The sequence below is a fragment of the Arachis stenosperma genome, chromosome 4 (genome assembly GCF_014773155.1).
Source record: "Arachis stenosperma cultivar V10309 chromosome 4, arast.V10309.gnm1.PFL2, whole genome shotgun sequence".
Taxonomy (NCBI): Eukaryota; Viridiplantae; Streptophyta; class Magnoliopsida; order Fabales; family Fabaceae; genus Arachis; species Arachis stenosperma.
In genome coordinates this window covers 35,508,625-35,526,485 of record NC_080380.1, presented here as the reverse complement: position 1 = coordinate 35,526,485, position 17,861 = coordinate 35,508,625, and the positions used below count along the sequence as shown (strand labels likewise).

The 17,861-nt window shown below is 31.6% G+C and overlaps 1 protein-coding gene across 1 annotated transcript; it reads left to right on the top strand.

Moving 5' to 3' along the window:
• Window positions 1–749: 749 nt before the first annotated feature.
• Window positions 750–4,203, top strand: LOC130976362 (DNA-directed RNA polymerase I subunit rpa49). Its single transcript, XM_057901211.1, has 4 exons — window positions 750–1,275; window positions 1,832–1,981; window positions 2,618–2,932; window positions 3,447–4,203. Exons 1-4 carry the CDS (start codon window positions 781–783, stop codon window positions 3,864–3,866), a joined length of 1,380 nt encoding a protein of 459 aa, XP_057757194.1. The 5' UTR covers window positions 750–780; the 3' UTR covers window positions 3,867–4,203.
• The last annotated feature ends 13,658 nt before the right edge of the window (window positions 4,204–17,861 follow it).

Sequence of the window (17,861 nt, the reverse complement as noted above, 5' to 3'; positions counted from 1 at the left end):
CCTTTGGTTTTATTTTTTTATTGAAGTCTAATTCATTCTGCTGTAGCCTGTACTCTTACGATACCAATTGGACTTTTTCGTGTTATTACAACAAAAAAGTGATGCATTTCATAAATACTATAACTTTATTCGGGGCCAATATATAAATATAAAGTATTTGACCAACAGTGAAAAAATAAGGGTGGACCATCTAATCATTCATCTTGATACATTAGACAATGATAATTCCAAAGTTATTAAATTGATAAAGTAAAAAAAAAATTAACCATTCTTATGATTCGCACATAATAAAAAATAAATTTAATAGTGATTATTAATTGGATAAAAAAAATTTAAAATAAAAAAGTTAATAAAATAATAAAATGAAGAGTTTATTACTTTTAAATTAAGATAGTGAAATATATATTGTATGAAAATTATAAAATTAATGATGATTAACTCTTTGTTTTGCCATTTTTCTAATTTTTTATTTAGAGGATTTAAATTTTGACTGATTAATTTATTATTTTATTATTTTATAAATTTCTTTAATTTTTCATTAAACTTTTGTCTTTCGTTTTTGGTAACATTGGGCCTATCCCCAAAAATATAACATTTGTACTTTAGAAAACAACTATAACGGCTATTTTTCTAACAAACCTAAAAGTACTAACCCTTAATAAGCCCAGAAAAAAAACCTAATTCTCTGATTGGAAAAAAGGCTAAATCTAGGGTTTGGGTTCTTGAACCAAAAAAAAAAAAAGCCTAATACTACTTCGGAGTTGTGTCTTAATTTATTCGATGTTGCTCGTTCTCACTAGTCACTCAACGCAACTCAACCGCCTCCCGCCGCCGCACGAAGGAGAAGCGCCAATAGCCACAACACAGTCAAGAATGGACTCCGACGAGGAACACGCGAAAACCCTAACGCCGACGGAGACGAAAGACAAGAAGCACAAGAAGAAGAAGAAGAAGAAGAAGAAAGACGAGCTCGTTAAGGCGAAGATTGAAGTTGTGCGTGAAGAACAGGACAAGATAGGACCATTCGTTGGGTATTTTCCTTCCGGATTCGATCCAATTAGCGATGGCGCCGCCGCGACGGGGTTTCATGTTTACAGGAACAGGAGGACGAAGAAGAGGATGCAGCTTGTGGTTGGTTCCCCTGCCTCCCCCGTCGAATACGTCGGAACTAGCTATGCCGGTGAGGCCGCCGCCGGGAACTCCTCCATGTATGCCATTGGTGTCTTTGATAAGGAAAAGGGAACGCTCAAGGTTGTTCCCGTTGCTGCCAACAAGGTAAAAGCTCGGGTTCTGTTCTCTTTTATTTCTGGTGTTTATTTTTTTATTTTATGTTCTATTTTTCAGGATTTTGCGATTTTGCATAGAAATAGATACTCAACGGAAACTATGATTTATTGTTTCTCCGTTTTTTCTCTTTTCGTTATAGAATTATGAATATGTAAAAGCTCTTTAATGTTTTTAGGGTTTAACTATCAAGGGTTGTACCGCACTGTTAAGGTTAGCTACTGAGGAAGTCTTTATAAAAAAAAGGTTCAAGTGTCCAATGCATATGTTATATGATAAAAATTTTAAATTTCTGCTATATTTTTTAACTTGGGTGTGTTGTTTGGAAAATGATGAATTTGAGGTGAATTTGCAAAGGTTTAGTTAACCTAGTTCGTAAAGTTCTATTATAAGTTGATTTTTTGATACTCTAATTTGGTGAACATTTGATTAATGGGTTGCATTACAAACATTAAAGTGGTGATTGTTGAGTGTTGGCCCTTGTTTTGATTGGTTTTATGTGGACATAATAAGTGTTTGTTGCTCATTGTGGTGTGTTGTTATGTAGATATTTAGATTGGAACCTAAAGTTAAAGCCTTGGATGCCGTTGACAAGGAGCCTGCTACCTCAACAGTGGAAGAGCTGACTCCCTTGGACTGGGCAGTGAAGCAGAGGCAGATTACTAATTTGTTTGGAACAAAGAAGGAAATAACAAAGGTATATTCTGGCTCATTGTTTACGAAACCCTTTTGTTATGTGCTAAACAACAATGTGGTCCTGAACTGCGCATAAAATCATGATATTTGTGTGATTTTGTAGATAAGTGATAGACAGAATAGTTTTTGAAATACTGATTTACTGATGTTTTGATATTGGAGTATTCTTTAGCTTTCTGATAGAGGGTAAAAATTTGTTTGAAAATCCATTCAAAGTTGTGCATTTCACTTTCAATTGTCTCTCTATTATGCCAGCTAATTCAGGTGTTTATTTAAAAATTGAAACATCCTCTTAGAGAAAATATTGTTGTCCTATTAATGTTTAACATCCTCTTAGAGATACTTGCTATTGTGAATAAAATTTGTATATTATCAAACATCTCTGCATTCAGCAAGGTGAATCTTTCTTGACTGTTTTGCATTGTGACTGTGAGAGTATGATACATGCTGCGTAAATTCTGAAATGCCACTGTTGAGCACTAATGTCAATGACGACATTTTCTGATTTTGTCTTTTGCTGGCGATAAATGAGGTTGAGTTAATGGATTTAAGTGGTTGAGTCTCCCAGACGTTGTCATTGAACTTGGTTTAACTGATTTTTATTGGCATTGCTGTACACTTGGAAATCATTTTGCAGACTAAAAAGAGGTTAGCTCTCACTCAAGATGATGATCCTGAATCACAAAAGAACCTGGATGTGAAGATGGAAAATGTTGATGTAAACAAATTGGCTCTTGAAGGTACTGAATCTCAAGTTGCCCGCAACATACCACCATGTAATCTTTCTGCAACCTCGCCGCAGGAGGCATATGTGTTGGATCAAATCATCCTTAAAGGAGAGTGGGGTTACCTTGAAGACATTTATTATATTTTGTTGAAGGAAGAAGAAGCTGACTTCAGTTCTTACCCAACTTTTGTTTCCAACAGGATTAATAAATTAAAGAATATTAAGGTATCAATACAAATAAAACCTCTTTACTTAAAAGCATAAGTTCAGCTTTGATTGGATTATTTCTTGATTTTTTTATTTATATTTAAAAAAATTGAAAAATAATTGCCCTTCCCGCCACCCTCCTGTTAAATTGTGTTATAAAGCTTGGGTTATAATTTGTTTTTGACAAATATATAAACAAATGCATACGTATACAGTTCGATCATTTGGAGCATTCTGCATTGGGAAAGTTGTTTTTCTGTATTTCGGATATGCAGAACTTGCTTTTTACTACGAAAGCACAAGAAAAAATTTCTGCAAATATAAGAATAATTTGACAACATATTTCTTTCACCAACATTCTACTGTACATAAGTTTTGGGATACCAGAAGCAATGTCTAAGAACATCACCTCTTCAAGGTGGTGAATTACGATTACCCAAATGTTACTGTGATAGATACTGGGCATGAACTTTAGGCTTATTTTATCCCAAATGGAAAAATCATATCCAGTTTCTAATTTATTCGTTTACAGGATGATTCAGAAAAGAGGAAACACTCGTGCATACTGTCATTCATCAGTCATCTTGTATCGTTCAAAGAACAGAACTCTTTCAGGGATAACTCCACCAAGAAGCGTCTGAAGATCCCCCACATTCTGCGTAATAGATTCTCGGCAATGTTTGGCAATACTTCTGGTTCTAATTCAAAATGGCTGTCTTCTGAGAAGATTAGTCTTCTCGTTTGTTATATCCTCGTGCTGACTCTTTTCTTTGACGAGTTCGAGACTGACTATTGTGATATAGCAAGGGATCTGAAGATGAGCCAACTGGTGGTGAAACAACACTATGAGCATTTGGGTTGCAAGGTTAAACGTAAGAACAATGCCAACCATGCCACACTTCCCGTCCCTCTTAAATTTCCTGGTGTGCGTCAGAAGAAGCGAAAACGTTAGATGGAGGATGGGTCGCTGTCCGAGTCCAGTTGGTCTGCTGTTCTCAGTGCTTGCAGATGTCAAAAGGTTGCTATCCATACTCAAAGGTTACTTAAAGTATTATATTATTCTGGGCTATTTGAACTATGTTTGCTGTTTTTAATTGTGAAAGAGGTGATTTTGAAGTTAGCATCACACATAGATATAGTGAAAACTTATCCTTGAAAGAGTAGAATCAAGATAAGCTAGATCAATTTTGGGGATTTCCGGTTTCCCTTTATGTCATGAATTCAAGCTTATAAGAACCTCTGTAATCTTATCATGCTTGGCAACTCTTATAACCAGTATTAACCACTCATGCTTATCTCATTGTGCGCACCAGCCCTCAGCTAAATGTTTATCTTGGATTTTAATTGACTAATACAGTAACCCTTATCCTAATTAGTGATTAATCCTCAAACAAGAACTAATGATGTGCGATTGTTTTGCTGCAATTTTTAGCTGGAGAATTAAGTTTAGTTACTGGTGGTGAAGTGAATCAAGCTAAGTCTAGTCTCACCAAGTTTAATTCGGTTCACTAAAAGTTTGGTTGCTGGATTATGCTTTGCACTGTACTGGGTTTTCTTCTCGCTTGTTTCTTTTAAATTTGTTTTTTTTTACGCTGTTAAAAGAAAATTCCATTTCCGTTTCCAGAATTAATGTCGTGAAATACAACTTGGTATAATTTTTTTTGGGAAGATTGTCTATTGTTTATGACAATTAAAATAAAAAGGAACAAATCAAATAATATCCCTATCGATTTACTTGATTGAAGCAACTATTCATATATAAAAAATTAAACCGCATATGATGGAAATGGTTGGGTACTCAACATTCTTAGAAGTAAAGAATGATGCCATATGATGAAACTAATAAATGGAAAAAAAAAAAAAGTGTTTCCCAATTCCTATTCTTTTACTTTAACGTGATTCTACCAACTAGAATAATGAAATTTAGAGCCTACCTCACAAATGCCTAGATTAGTTGTCCCAAGTCTAAGCTTAGACCAAATTATAATACCTTATTTAATTTTTTTCACTCAATTTTACGTTAAATACTTTTGCTTTTGAAAAAGAAAACTATGAAAATACTAGTTTTAAATTCATTAAAATAAACTTGGTAGACAGGTTGTATAACCTTTACTCCAGCTAAGAATAGTTAAATCTTCAAAACAGTAGAATTGCAATTCTAGGTAAGAATCATAATTAAGCAAGTTCAATGGCTCATTCTATAGACAATAGTGACCAAAATAGTGTCTCATAAACACACATAAAGATCGTCAAAATAGGACAAAAGTGTGATTATGTGCCCCTTAACTGGCACCAAAAGTGTTAGTGGCTCTTTTTTTTTACATTGACAACCACCATTATTGTCCCCATTTATTTATGAAAAAGATGAATAAGTAGTGCATATCATTTTCAACATTTCATAAAAAATGGGGCGTCCTATCACACATAATATAAACTAAAAGGTGTTGAAAATTAGGCTCAAGAAAATTGGATCAATCAATAACAGTGACGCCCCATTGCAATTTCCAATCTTGCACTTATATTTGTTAATCATAGTGCCACTGACATTTAGCTACTCATACTAGTTAAATATCAAAGTAATGTTAAAAGGTACTAAATATCCTTCTAAACATCTTTATTTTAAATACTAAATAACATATAATAGAAAATAGACACAATTAATGTCTCAAAATATTAATAGAGTATATACTAAAATTAATCCTTAATGAATTTTAGCGTAGACACTTCAGTCCTTAATAAATTTTTATTACATTGAACGTCTCAGAGAATTACTCCTATGAGACAAATTAATTCTTATATCAATTTTAATAAAAAAAATTAATATGTATTCGTCAAATAAATCGTTAACAAAATTTATTATAAAGGTACTAGATCCTCGATAATATTTTTATAAGACAAATTAGTCCTTCTTATAGAAGGAGTAATTCATCTCGAAAACATCTAAAATAATAAAAAATTATTGAGAATCAAAATGCTTGATTTAAAAATTTTTTGGAGAATAATTTAAGTATTTATCATATTAATATAATCAATTATTCTTCATTTACAAATTTTAACGGATAAAAGAATTTGGAGAAAATGAAAAAAATATTTAAGAAGACTTGTTAGTTGAGATAATATATTAAATAATTTCTTTAACTTATACTCAGCACATCTTATTCAAACTGCTTATGGTACTTATATTTCTATACTATAATGATAAGAATATGAAAATAGTTGATTACACAATTTTTTTTTTAGTTATTTACAAAGTTTCAATCTAAAACTTCTTAAATTATAAGTAATTTGTCACTTTAACTAATTCTATTTTTATCATATATATATATATATATATATATATATATATATATATATATTTAATAAATAAAAAAATAAATTAGTAGAAACATTAGTGCTCATTGATACACTAATAATAATAAGTCGGCAGCTTTTTTCTTCTATTTTTCTTGCTAATGATTGGTAAGGTGTCACGATTCACAACACTATTTACAAGTGATGATCATCTACTAAATTTGTTTGCACAGAATAAGATATAGCTTTCGGTTACACATGCATTGTTTGGTTTAGTACTTTCGGTTGAATAATGGCGTAGATTGTTTGTCGAACGCTTAGGTTTGATTGTAAAATAAACCAATTTGGATCTGATATCACAGTAATTGTCCCGTGATATAAAGCTTCGGGATAAATTGTGATTCAAAAATGTTATTTATATATTAAAATTAGTTATATATTAATATATAAATATATATTATTTAATTTATTTTTAATATGTATTTTATATTTTAATATATATTTTATATTAATAATTATTTTAATAATTAATTTTAATATATATCTAACATAGTTGACTATGATTAACTCCCTAAAATTTATTAAAATTACGCACAATATTGGTTTATTTAACAAATATACATTCATCGAAACATAATATAGAAAAGTAGTTGTAAAAAAGTCATTTTTAATCCATTAATGCAATCTCTCCATGCATAGAAAATTTGCAGTGGTAGAAGAACAAAAACAAAAATTCTTACAAACAGAAGAACAATCACAAAACTCTTTTGTTTTAGCGTTACTATAAAAGATGTTTTTGTCATTTCAATTAAATAAAATAAAATAAAATTAGAAAAATAATATAAAGCTGATGACAACACAAATTTTTTTTTATAATATTTTTCAGTTCGATAGATTAGAGATTAGTGAACTAATCAATTTAAAATGTTAACTAATAAATTATTATAGATACAAATGTATTTAAATTTTTAACACTTATTAACATTTATTTAAACAGATTAGTAGAGTATGTAAGTATGTAACTTAAAGTGGTTCGCATATAAGAATCTATTAGTTATGTTATTACCAATGAGTCTAAATGTATTGTTTAGACCCTATACAACTGGCCAGATATAAGAAAAAGTATAAAGAGCTAACATTAAACTAATAATTTAATATTAAAAAGAAAAAATATTTTAAAATAAAAAAATTGTAAAATAATAAAATAAAAAATTAATTATATATATATATATATATATATATATATATATCACGTGCGAGCCCGTAATCTGGCGCTTGTCCACTTTTGCTACATTATAATACATATTATAGGAAACAACGCATATAGTTAATTAACAATCCATAAACAAGATTCTTTCGTTATAATACATAATTACATACTTAACAATTGACATAGATGATTAAGAATCAATAACCTAAAATTCTTTTGTTAATATAAAAATATATTCTAAAATGAAACAAATTCATCATCATCAAGAATAAATTTAAAATAAATGTACCATTATCCATCTTGTTTTCTGGTTTTTTAAGATGAATTTTCAAACACTTAAAAGAATTAATTTATGAAACTGAAATAGATATATTCGACTATAATATAATATCAAAATATATTATTCAATCTAATATAGTAGAAATTATTTTATATATCAAAAAGGATGATTTTGTTGAATATTCGTGTTTGGAATGCTTTATAAAAATGTAGAAGTAGAAACACAGCTTCAACACGCATTCAGTGTATTATACGTAGAGATTCGCCACTTATCGAGCCAAGGATCACCACGCATCCTGCGTGTTAAAGGTGCCGGGATTCCTTGTTTGTTTCAACATCCCTTTTGCAAAGATTCACCGCCACGTTTCGAGCATGCATGCAACACGTACCCTGCGTATTGTAATAACAGAGAATTCAAGCCAGTGTCCTAACCACGTGTCGCTCCCTGAACAACACGTACCCTACGTATTGACCGCTTGGTAAGGTGGTCTCCATGCACCCGACATCATGCTCTGAGAAGGTCAAGGAAGGATTTGGTTGAAGGCTTTAAAAGGGAATGGTTTTGTTGCTGGTTTTCATTTCATTCATGTAGGATTTGGTAAGAGGATTTGAAAAGAGGGTTTTGATTGTTATTGAAAGAGAAGAGAGCGATATTTTTTGTGAGAGTGAGAGTGAAATTAAGTAGTGTGTTAATTGAAATTAAGTAGTGCGTTAATTGAAAAAAATAGTATATAATTTTTATTACTTATAAACTACTATAATTATAATTTTAATTATGTAAAATATTTCATCATAACAATACATATATATATATATATATATATATATATATATATATATATATATATCAGAATATGAATTTTATTGAATTCAAATAGTTATAAAATTAATGTAATTACTTTTAATAAAATAATTTTTAAAAATAAAAAATTCTAATTAATAAAATAAATTATAGCTTATTTATATTTAGATTTTTAAAAATATGGGTCATTACACTGTATCAGACTACCAGAAAAATTTTGCCCCGTAAGCTTGATATGCCAGAGACATGGCATTCGGTGGTTGACCAGACTTTACGAACAACGGGATTCTACTATATATCGAGAGTAGAACAGATCAGAGGGCATTTGCTATCTGCTCTTGTGGAAAGATGGAGGCTGGAGACTCATTCCTTCGTATTGCCAGCCGGTGAGGTTATAGTGATACTGGAGGACGTGTTACACATATTTGGCCTACCGATTGATAAAGAGGTTGTGACCGATTGGATCGATAGTAGTCAGGACTTCTTGGTCAACCAGAGCATGGCGATTTTTGGCAGCGAACCTGACGTGAGTATTTCATCTAAAAGTTACATAAAGTTGTCATGGGTTCGCCATATCAGAGACACACAACCTCTAGACACTTGGGAGTCTGTTCAGTGATATGTTAGGTGTCACATCTTCTGTCTGCTGGGAACCACCCTCTTCGCAGATAAGTCGACGGCGTATGCTTGCAAAGCACCTACCACTGCTCCAAAATTTTGAGCAGATTGACACTTACAGGAGAGGGTCAGCAAATCTCGCACATCTTTACAGGGCATTGTGTCGTGCATCGCGATACGATTGTAAGAAGATGGATGACCCACTTGATTTGTTGTTTGTTTGGACGTGGGAGCGAATGCCCTTTCTTGCACCCATTCCAACCAGAATGAACTTCTAACTTAAAAATACATTAACTTAGAAATACATTAGCCCTGTGGGTCACCACTGCCACCAACCCCACTCGTTCCAGCACATTGCAGACATCTACTACGATTATGACCCTGTCTCCCGCAAAGACGGCATACCCGAGGACTACGTATTTTTCGCAAATCCATTTCATTTAGATAGTGGTCGACCTTTTGACGTTCGTCTTAGGGCAAAATTTACAACCATCACTGGTCCTGGGTAATCAGGCCATGTTGTCGTGTCATCCAATGGGGCAAACTCAATTCTGTAGACCTTGTAACTCTCCGACATCTTGTACACATCACTGACATACACTTACCAATCGAGGCGCTAGTTAGCATAGCACGCAATAATATGGCGACATGGAAGTTACTCCACCTAAAAATGCCTATAGTCGCATCTCCATCGCGCAAGATACTACTAACACTCATCCTCTTGGCATTTCGCACACCTCAAACACCTCGTTTCTTCGATCAAACCGGTGCACGACTATGTTTCCTACACGCTGCATATTTGCCTCTATCCGTTGGGTGGAAAACTCAGAGTAAGTACATCCAGCGCGCTTGTGCTGGTAAGCCTCAGTACCTTCCGCGTAAAGAACTCGTTCAATCGATAATATATTGCTCGGACGAGCCCCAAGACAGGCGGATTTTGGGCACCCTTCAACACCGAATTAATGCACTTGACAAGGTTTGTCGTCAGGTGACTCCATTGATGTCCCTCGTCAAATGCCAATATCCACTGAGGTAGTTCGTTGTTGTCGCACCAACAGGCATATGCCTCGCCTCGTTCTTGCAACCTCTTGTAGTTGACGTTGTATTCCTCTACCATCCTTGAATACCCAATGTTGACCACAAGCTTTTGCAAATGCGGGACCCAAATTCCCTTAAAAAGTTGCTACCAATGTGCCGAATACAAAATATCGACACGCTCTCGGAGCTTTCTAATTACCTCCACTACGGTTTACTGTTCCCCGAATTGACTCATGACGATTGGAGATTATACCTATGCCGTCTCTTCTTATAACATGCCTTCGTAAATTACTAAGAAAAATGTGCCACGTATCAGCGGTCTCACCCTCTACAATGACAAAGGCAATCAGCACAATGTTTTGATTCACGTCTTGTGCAACTGCAACCAAAACGCAACTTATATTTTTCGTATAGGTGAGTGTTGTCAACTTGAACTAGTGACTTGCAATATTTGAAGGCTCTAATGTATGGATTGAAACTCCAGAATACCTTATGAAGAATTCTGACACCTGCCACCTCTTCACTCCTGTTATACATGGGTCATGTTTCTATTTGGATTTGTGAATCAGGCATTTTCTGAACCATTACAGAGAACCACAACGGCAATGACTCCTCTGAAGATAGTGTAACTTCAAATTACTGCAATGACTGGTTTTCTATAACCGTATTCCATTCTGATCCTGAACTCCCCGTCTTGAGGGTCAATAACACCTATAACACTAATACATTGTCACTCATCGATCTGTCAAAACAAAATTAAGGAAACATAATACCCAGTGCTCACGTACTTATGTTCACATATTCGGAAAATTCCGGTGCATGCATCGCATCAAGATCTAAACTACGCATAAAATGTGAAACATCCATCGGTTGACTAAATGCGGGTGGAACCACTAAAGTTTCCGCGACTGCCTCACCTTCCCCATTGTCGTCCTCGCCACCGACTTTATAAGTAGCTTCGAACTCCTCGTCGCTATCATTGTTCATTCCTTGTACGCTTCAGTTCTGTCATCTTGCACGCCTGGGTCATGTTAAACCTCATCCGCAGTTATATGTTCAAAGTCAACATATAACTCAATTATTGGATGTTGCACCTGAGTTTGCTGGTGAATATGAAACATCCGCTGAATACTTGTTTCGTCCACGATTAGTATAACATCAAACTGTACTAAGCCGCCAAATACTACAACCAGACTCCAATAGAGAATGTTACTCACCCTCTTTAAAATATCACTCTCTATGCTTTGATAGAGCCCGTACTGTAGTTCTACAAACATTATAGTGCACGGAACCACAAACAAAAATGTACTCTCACAAGCAAAACTCACGCCCTCATATGTATTACGTATAACCTCACTATTGTGGCAAACCACCATATTTACAGTGTCCTCCATGACACCAATAACAGAGAAAAATACCTATCTCGCAATGCAATAAAATGGTAACGAGCTCCAACTTTTATAGGCAAAGAATTCACCTCGCAAGTTCTGTTTTGCAAAATCATCCAACCAGCGTCTGCCACGTGTCCAACACGCAGGGTGCGTATTACTTGTGATGTCACCACATGTCAATTATGTATACTGCGTGCTGAATCAGTACGTTACTTGCATATTGTACTACAATTTTTGCAACGTTCACCTACTTATATATACACCAAATTTTTTTTTAGATAAAACTCACCTTTCTTTTTTCATATTAAAATTCTTTAGCCTAATATAGTCAAATAACTATTTATATTTGTCTAATTTTAAATACGAGGAGAATGTATTACAAATATTATATCATTCAAATATAATCTCTTACCACTTATCAAAAAATTTAAGACAATTATTAGAACTTATAAATTTATGGAATAATTTTAAGGTTTAATTATTTTGTTACTTCTTATAATTTTTTTAAAGTTGTAATTAAATTTTTATATTCTTTTTAATTAAATTTTTATACTATTTTTAATTTTGTAATTAAGTTTTTTTAATGTCAAAAATTTTACAATTAACAAAATATTTATTGTAAAGTATATATAACTAAAGATTTAATTAAATTTTTAATTAAAAATATTTTTAATTTATAAAAAATATTCAATTAATTTTAATATTTTTTATACTAAAAATTAAAATTATAAATTTAAAAATAATATAAAAATTTAATTATAAATTTAATAAAATTAATAAATTATAGTAACTAACGTAATAATTAAAGCTAATTCGAATGAAATTGAATGGTGTAGTCTAGGATGCCCCTTATGTTAGTTGGAAAGAGGTGAGAGAGAGAGAGAGAGAGAGAGTCCAATCGTCCACCTAAAAAGAAAGCATGTACACTGACAACACGTGGGGAGTATTTAGCTTCGGAACAAGGCTTGTGGGTCTTCTTTGCATGTGCCTAAGAAAACGTTCCTCACTAAATCAAATATGTAAAGTAGGCACAAACAAAAACAACAAACTTCTGTTTGTCCAATAATCGTAGCACACTTTTCCATTCTTATGTGTGTGTTTATATCTTTTCGGATTGGGACCATTCAATTTCAAACTCATTCACTATGACATGTTAATTTTATTGACGCATTTCACCAATCACATAATCATCGTATTTGTATAAAAGTGATTTTTAATAAGTGGAGTAAAAATATTTGACCAATCATTTCGGGTCATCCTTAAACGTTTTTATTAAATAAGAAATAATATATTTTTTATCAATTAAATAAATTTTAATTCTTTATTTATTATATTTTAATCAATGATTTAAATTTAAAAATTACGTTAAGATTTATAATTTAAAATTTAAAATTAATAATTTAAAATTTAGAATTTAAAACTTATAATTTAAGTTTTAAAGTTCACAACATACTCTATTTGTTATTTTTTTTTCTAAGTGCACATAGCATTTTGCGGAAGCATTACGTTTGAACAATAAAATATGACACATTAAAGAATTTTGGTGTTTAGTCAAATTTGATAATATTTATTAAACTGAAAATGAGTGAATTCAATTTTACAAAATAGCAAAACTATTATTTTAGTGTTTGATTAAACTTGATTTTATTTGTTAAACCAAAAATGAGTGAATTAAATTTGACCTAATAATAAAACTATTTACCTATCACATGCTTATTTCTCAACTCTACTACTATATTAAAAAAAAAAAAAGATTTACTCTACTTCAATGGAACATCTATACAACCATCTTTGTATAGACATATATAACATCAGAAATAAATTCTCTCTTGAAATAATTCCTGAATAATAATGCATTTATCTTACCCATCATAATGTCATTGTCTTGATGCGATTATTCATTATTGAAATGCGGAGGCTTTGGCCAAATACTTTCATTTTCATTTCATTCATGTTTTAAAAAAAATTGAAAATTCAATTGCAATTATTTTCGTATAAAATTATTAATTAAAAATTGTTAGATAATTTAATATATTTAACTAAATTATTATTTAACCATTTTTAACTATTAACTTCATAATTAAGAAAAAAACTAAACGTAAGTTTTGATAAAAAAAAAACATTTAACTACATAGAAAAAAAATAGAGAAACAATTGTGTTCAAAAGTCAAAATTATGTAAACTGCACGAATTTTATCCATATATGATAGGAAGTTATAAAATATATAAATAAAAAGAGTTTTAATGATATCTTCATGTGATACATAATAAGAACTTATTATGTGATGATCCCCTAAATTTAAAATTATTTAAATTAAATTTGCTAGAATAAAATAAAAAAAATTTGGAGGTGAGTAATTTTTAGTATTTTTAACTTTTATATTTATCTTGGATAAATAAATTTTATTAATTTTTGTATATAAATTTTAAAAAATACAGATACAAATTGTATTGATTCATATATATAAAATTTTGGTAAATATAAGTATAAATTATATATTTTTTGTATATAAAATTATTGTAAATACAAATATAAATTATTATTGATCAAATGCTGATAACAAATAATACTATTTACAATTCTGGTCTAAAACAAATACTAATACATTTTGAAAAAGAACAATATTTCTTAAAAAATGACATGTTACAAATGACAACAAATTAGCAAGTTTGTTTTTTTTTATAATTTTTGAAAAAAAGTAATTAACATGATTAGCAGGTTAATCTTTTAAATTTAAATTGTTAATATAAAATATAATAAATAGAGTTAATGTATGTTTAATTAATAAAGAATGTAGCATTCTTTACTTAGTAAAAAATATTTAAGGATGACTTCTAAATTAAACGTATTATCACAATAAAAATACTCTATGTATATTAAAAATTAGTCGTCAAATAAATCAATATGTATGTATGCATAACATATTGATTCATATAATTTTTTAAACTAAATAATCAACTACTAGGATAATTAAACATGTCATATTATAATTGTAATGTTCGTATAGAGAGGATGAGTTGAGGTTGGGAGAGACGAGTTCCTAGCTTGTTTGAGCGAGGTGGATTTTGGAGAGAGGCGGTGGAAGGTGTATCTGCAAAGACACTTTAATGTCCAAGTTAGTCAAATCAGAGACGTACTACTGTTTAGGGTTAAGATTTTATATCTGTATAAACTACGAGGCTCTCCATTAAGTAGTATATATGTGTGCTAGTGATTTGGAAAATGATATTACTATTCATGGAGATTGTATCTTTCTCGATCTGGAGAATCCTCAACTTGGCACTAAGAAAACTCAATTGGGCCATGGCTCGGATGCCCTCAGGTTGCGGTCGTCAGCCTGGTAAGAGGCGATTGGGTTGCACCGAGCACTACAACAGGTAGGGAGTTTTGTAGCAATTTTTTTGTCGATTTGTGGCGTTTTAAACTGTCGTAAAACAGAACACCAGTGGCTTAATGATCGCCTTCATCAACCGCTGACATAACCGCCGCAATTCATATATTTTGCGTAGGTTGGACTAGCGGCGGTCTCAAACTGCTGCTATGTGACCAAGGGTGACTTCCTCCACATATTTGCGACGCTCTTTAACCGCCGCTATTTTCTGCTGCGATTTTTTTGAAATATATTTGCAATGGTTTTGAACCGCCGCCATATATGACCTGCGTAATTATTCAAAACTAATTGCATCGGTTACAAACCGCCATTATTTAATGTTGGTATTTTTAAAAATATAATATTTTAATTTATTTTTCTTTAATTATCTTGGGGATAATTATTTTTGGATTATTTTTTAATTTTATAAATTAATTTTCCCTTAAAATTTAAATTGTGGCAAAAAATTCATGAATATTTAACTACAGAATAAACTAACATATTTATATTAATATCAATAAAGTATTTTACTAGTCACAAAAAATAAAGTATTTTACTAATTAATAAAGCTGCATAGTCAACTTAAACAAAACATATACTTCAAATAAAATTTTATACGACTCCTAATTTCTATTTCTCACTATATCCATCCAAAGAATTCATTCGTGCAGCAATGTCTGGCGGCAACTTCTCATCTTGCCATTGAATCAGCTAAGTTAGCACACTCTCTACTGCCTTTCTTTTCAACTTTTTTGTTGCTACATCATCCTCCACTGCCTTTCTTTTCAATTTCTCTATTGCCACTTCATCCTTTACTACCTTCCTTCTCAATTTCTCGGCCGTCACCTCTGGCTGTAGTTCAAACAGCATCCTTTGGGACTTCTTTGCTTGAGCTCCATCCACCGGCGGTTGCAAACTCAGACGGAAGAGTTGACTTGGTGTTGGTTTGAAACCTACGCCACACACTCTACCTGAATGCATTTTTTCGAGAGCTTGGACAAGGGAATCATTTTCAGACCATATTCTCGTGGATTCATCACGCTACTCAATCTCAAATATTTTATCTTATATATGTAAATAAGCATATATAATCACACTAGGAATAGAGCATACTCAACATATTTTTATAAACCAATCCAACATGTTACAACATTAATATTCATGTATATAAGTGCCATTACATCGTTTGTGCTGTAAGATCCATAATTCTCTTTTACCAATTTTCTTTCCCTGTAGTTCTAACTGTGACAATACAGTTTATACCATAAGCGTATTAAACCCAAATAAAGAAGATACAGTCCAAAATATAATTCAAAAATAAATTCAAACCTAAATTATCTCTTCTTCCCGTTGCCTAGGCAAGCTTTTAGAATCGCCAGTATGGGTGTAAAGTTGCTTCGATCGATTCAGAGTATTTTTCCTGCACTTCTCTTATTATGCCATCAATAGTAACCTTGGTTAGACATGAAACTTGCACATAGCAGTGTACCATAAATAGTTAGATATTTTTATATTTCTCTTTTACTTTGTTATATTTTCTTTTTCTTTTCTTCACGAAATGATAGATCATCAAGTAGGTCATTACATCATTAATAAGTTATATGACTCAAAATAATAAATGCTTGATATAGAAAATCAATTCATGTGTGTGTGTGTTTTGTGTGTGTGTGTGTATGTGTTATTGTTAATTTTGAATGCAATAATGTAATCTTTGCGACTTATTATTAGTTGTTATTATATATGTTTATCTGAAACTTTGTTGGATTAATAACAAGGGCTACTTAAATTTGCATGCTACTTCAAAATAGGTTACCTTTGTGTCAGGGTCATTGCAATAATTAAGGAACTATCTCCAATGCTCTTTATCAATTCTTATTGGGCGGTCTTCAAGATTTTGCTCAAGCATCCTTATTGATTTATAATAATTGTCATATAACCTATCCATTGTCTCTTTCCAGGACTTTTCCATACTTTACAAAATTATTTTCTTCATTCTTCCACCTTTATCTTCATCAAACTGGAACATTTTCTGCAATGATAAGCTCAAGTTGTTAGTAATTGTATAATGAAAGAATTGATTTAATTTAAATAATTTGAAAATTATTACCTTTATGCAATCATTATACACCATATCTTTGCCCGTCACCTTTTTTCAATTTTCTCATAGATAGAAAATTTGTTGTAATCAGCACCTAGCGTTCCAAGAATGCCACTCAATAAACCAGCACCCTCTCTGATTGGTTGCAATTTCGTGTTGAACTTCAGTATGATCTTCCTACCATTAAAAGGCTGCTCCATAGTTTCTCTCACACTTAATTTTGCTTGTTTGATTATGTCATCAGAATCTATAAAAAATAGAACCTTATTCAAATGTGTTTAATATCTTAAAAAGGTTAAAAATAAAGTATGTGTTTGTTCTAGTCATTCAAATTATGACTATGATTTAGTTGGTATTCAAGAAACAAAAGACTGAACTAAAAAATTGTACTCAACAAAAATTAAGAAGATAATTAGAAGGATGATTTAGGATAATGAATAATTTCTCTAAAGATATTTATATAAGAAATTAAATTACACGAGAAACTACATAATAACATGAAATGAAGTCTAATCATTTTTATATACTAAGGTTTAAGATTTGTTACTGTTCCGAGGGTTACCTGAAACTGTAGGTCGATCTCGGATGAGATCTTTTGTTCTAGTCAGAGCTGTTGTGTTCGACTTGTTGGACCTGGTGGTGGTGCTGATCCTTCGTCACCGGAGGGTGGTGGTACCTGCAAGGGACTCCGATGCTTAAGTTAGCAAGGGTATTAAGCAGGTTTTTAGTAGAATTAGAGTATGAGTTATACCTGGGTGCTCCAGTGTATTTATAATGGTGTAGAGCGACCTTCTTAGATAAGATAAGTTAGTTATCTTATCTTATCTTTATCTTTCAAGTGAGGTCATC

Bases quoted from the DNA above. Each gene is read 5' to 3' on its own strand.
- LOC130976362 (XM_057901211.1), top strand. From the start codon at position 781: ATGTTGCTCGTTCTCACTAGTCACTCAACGCAACTCAACCGCCTCCCG. The intron at 1,276-1,831 runs GTAAAAGCTCGG...GTTGTTATGTAG, and splicing joins TTCCCGTTGCTGCCAACAAG to ATATTTAGATTGGAACCTAA. The intron at 2,933-3,446 runs GTATCAATACAA...ATTCGTTTACAG, and splicing joins ATAAATTAAAGAATATTAAG to GATGATTCAGAAAAGAGGAA.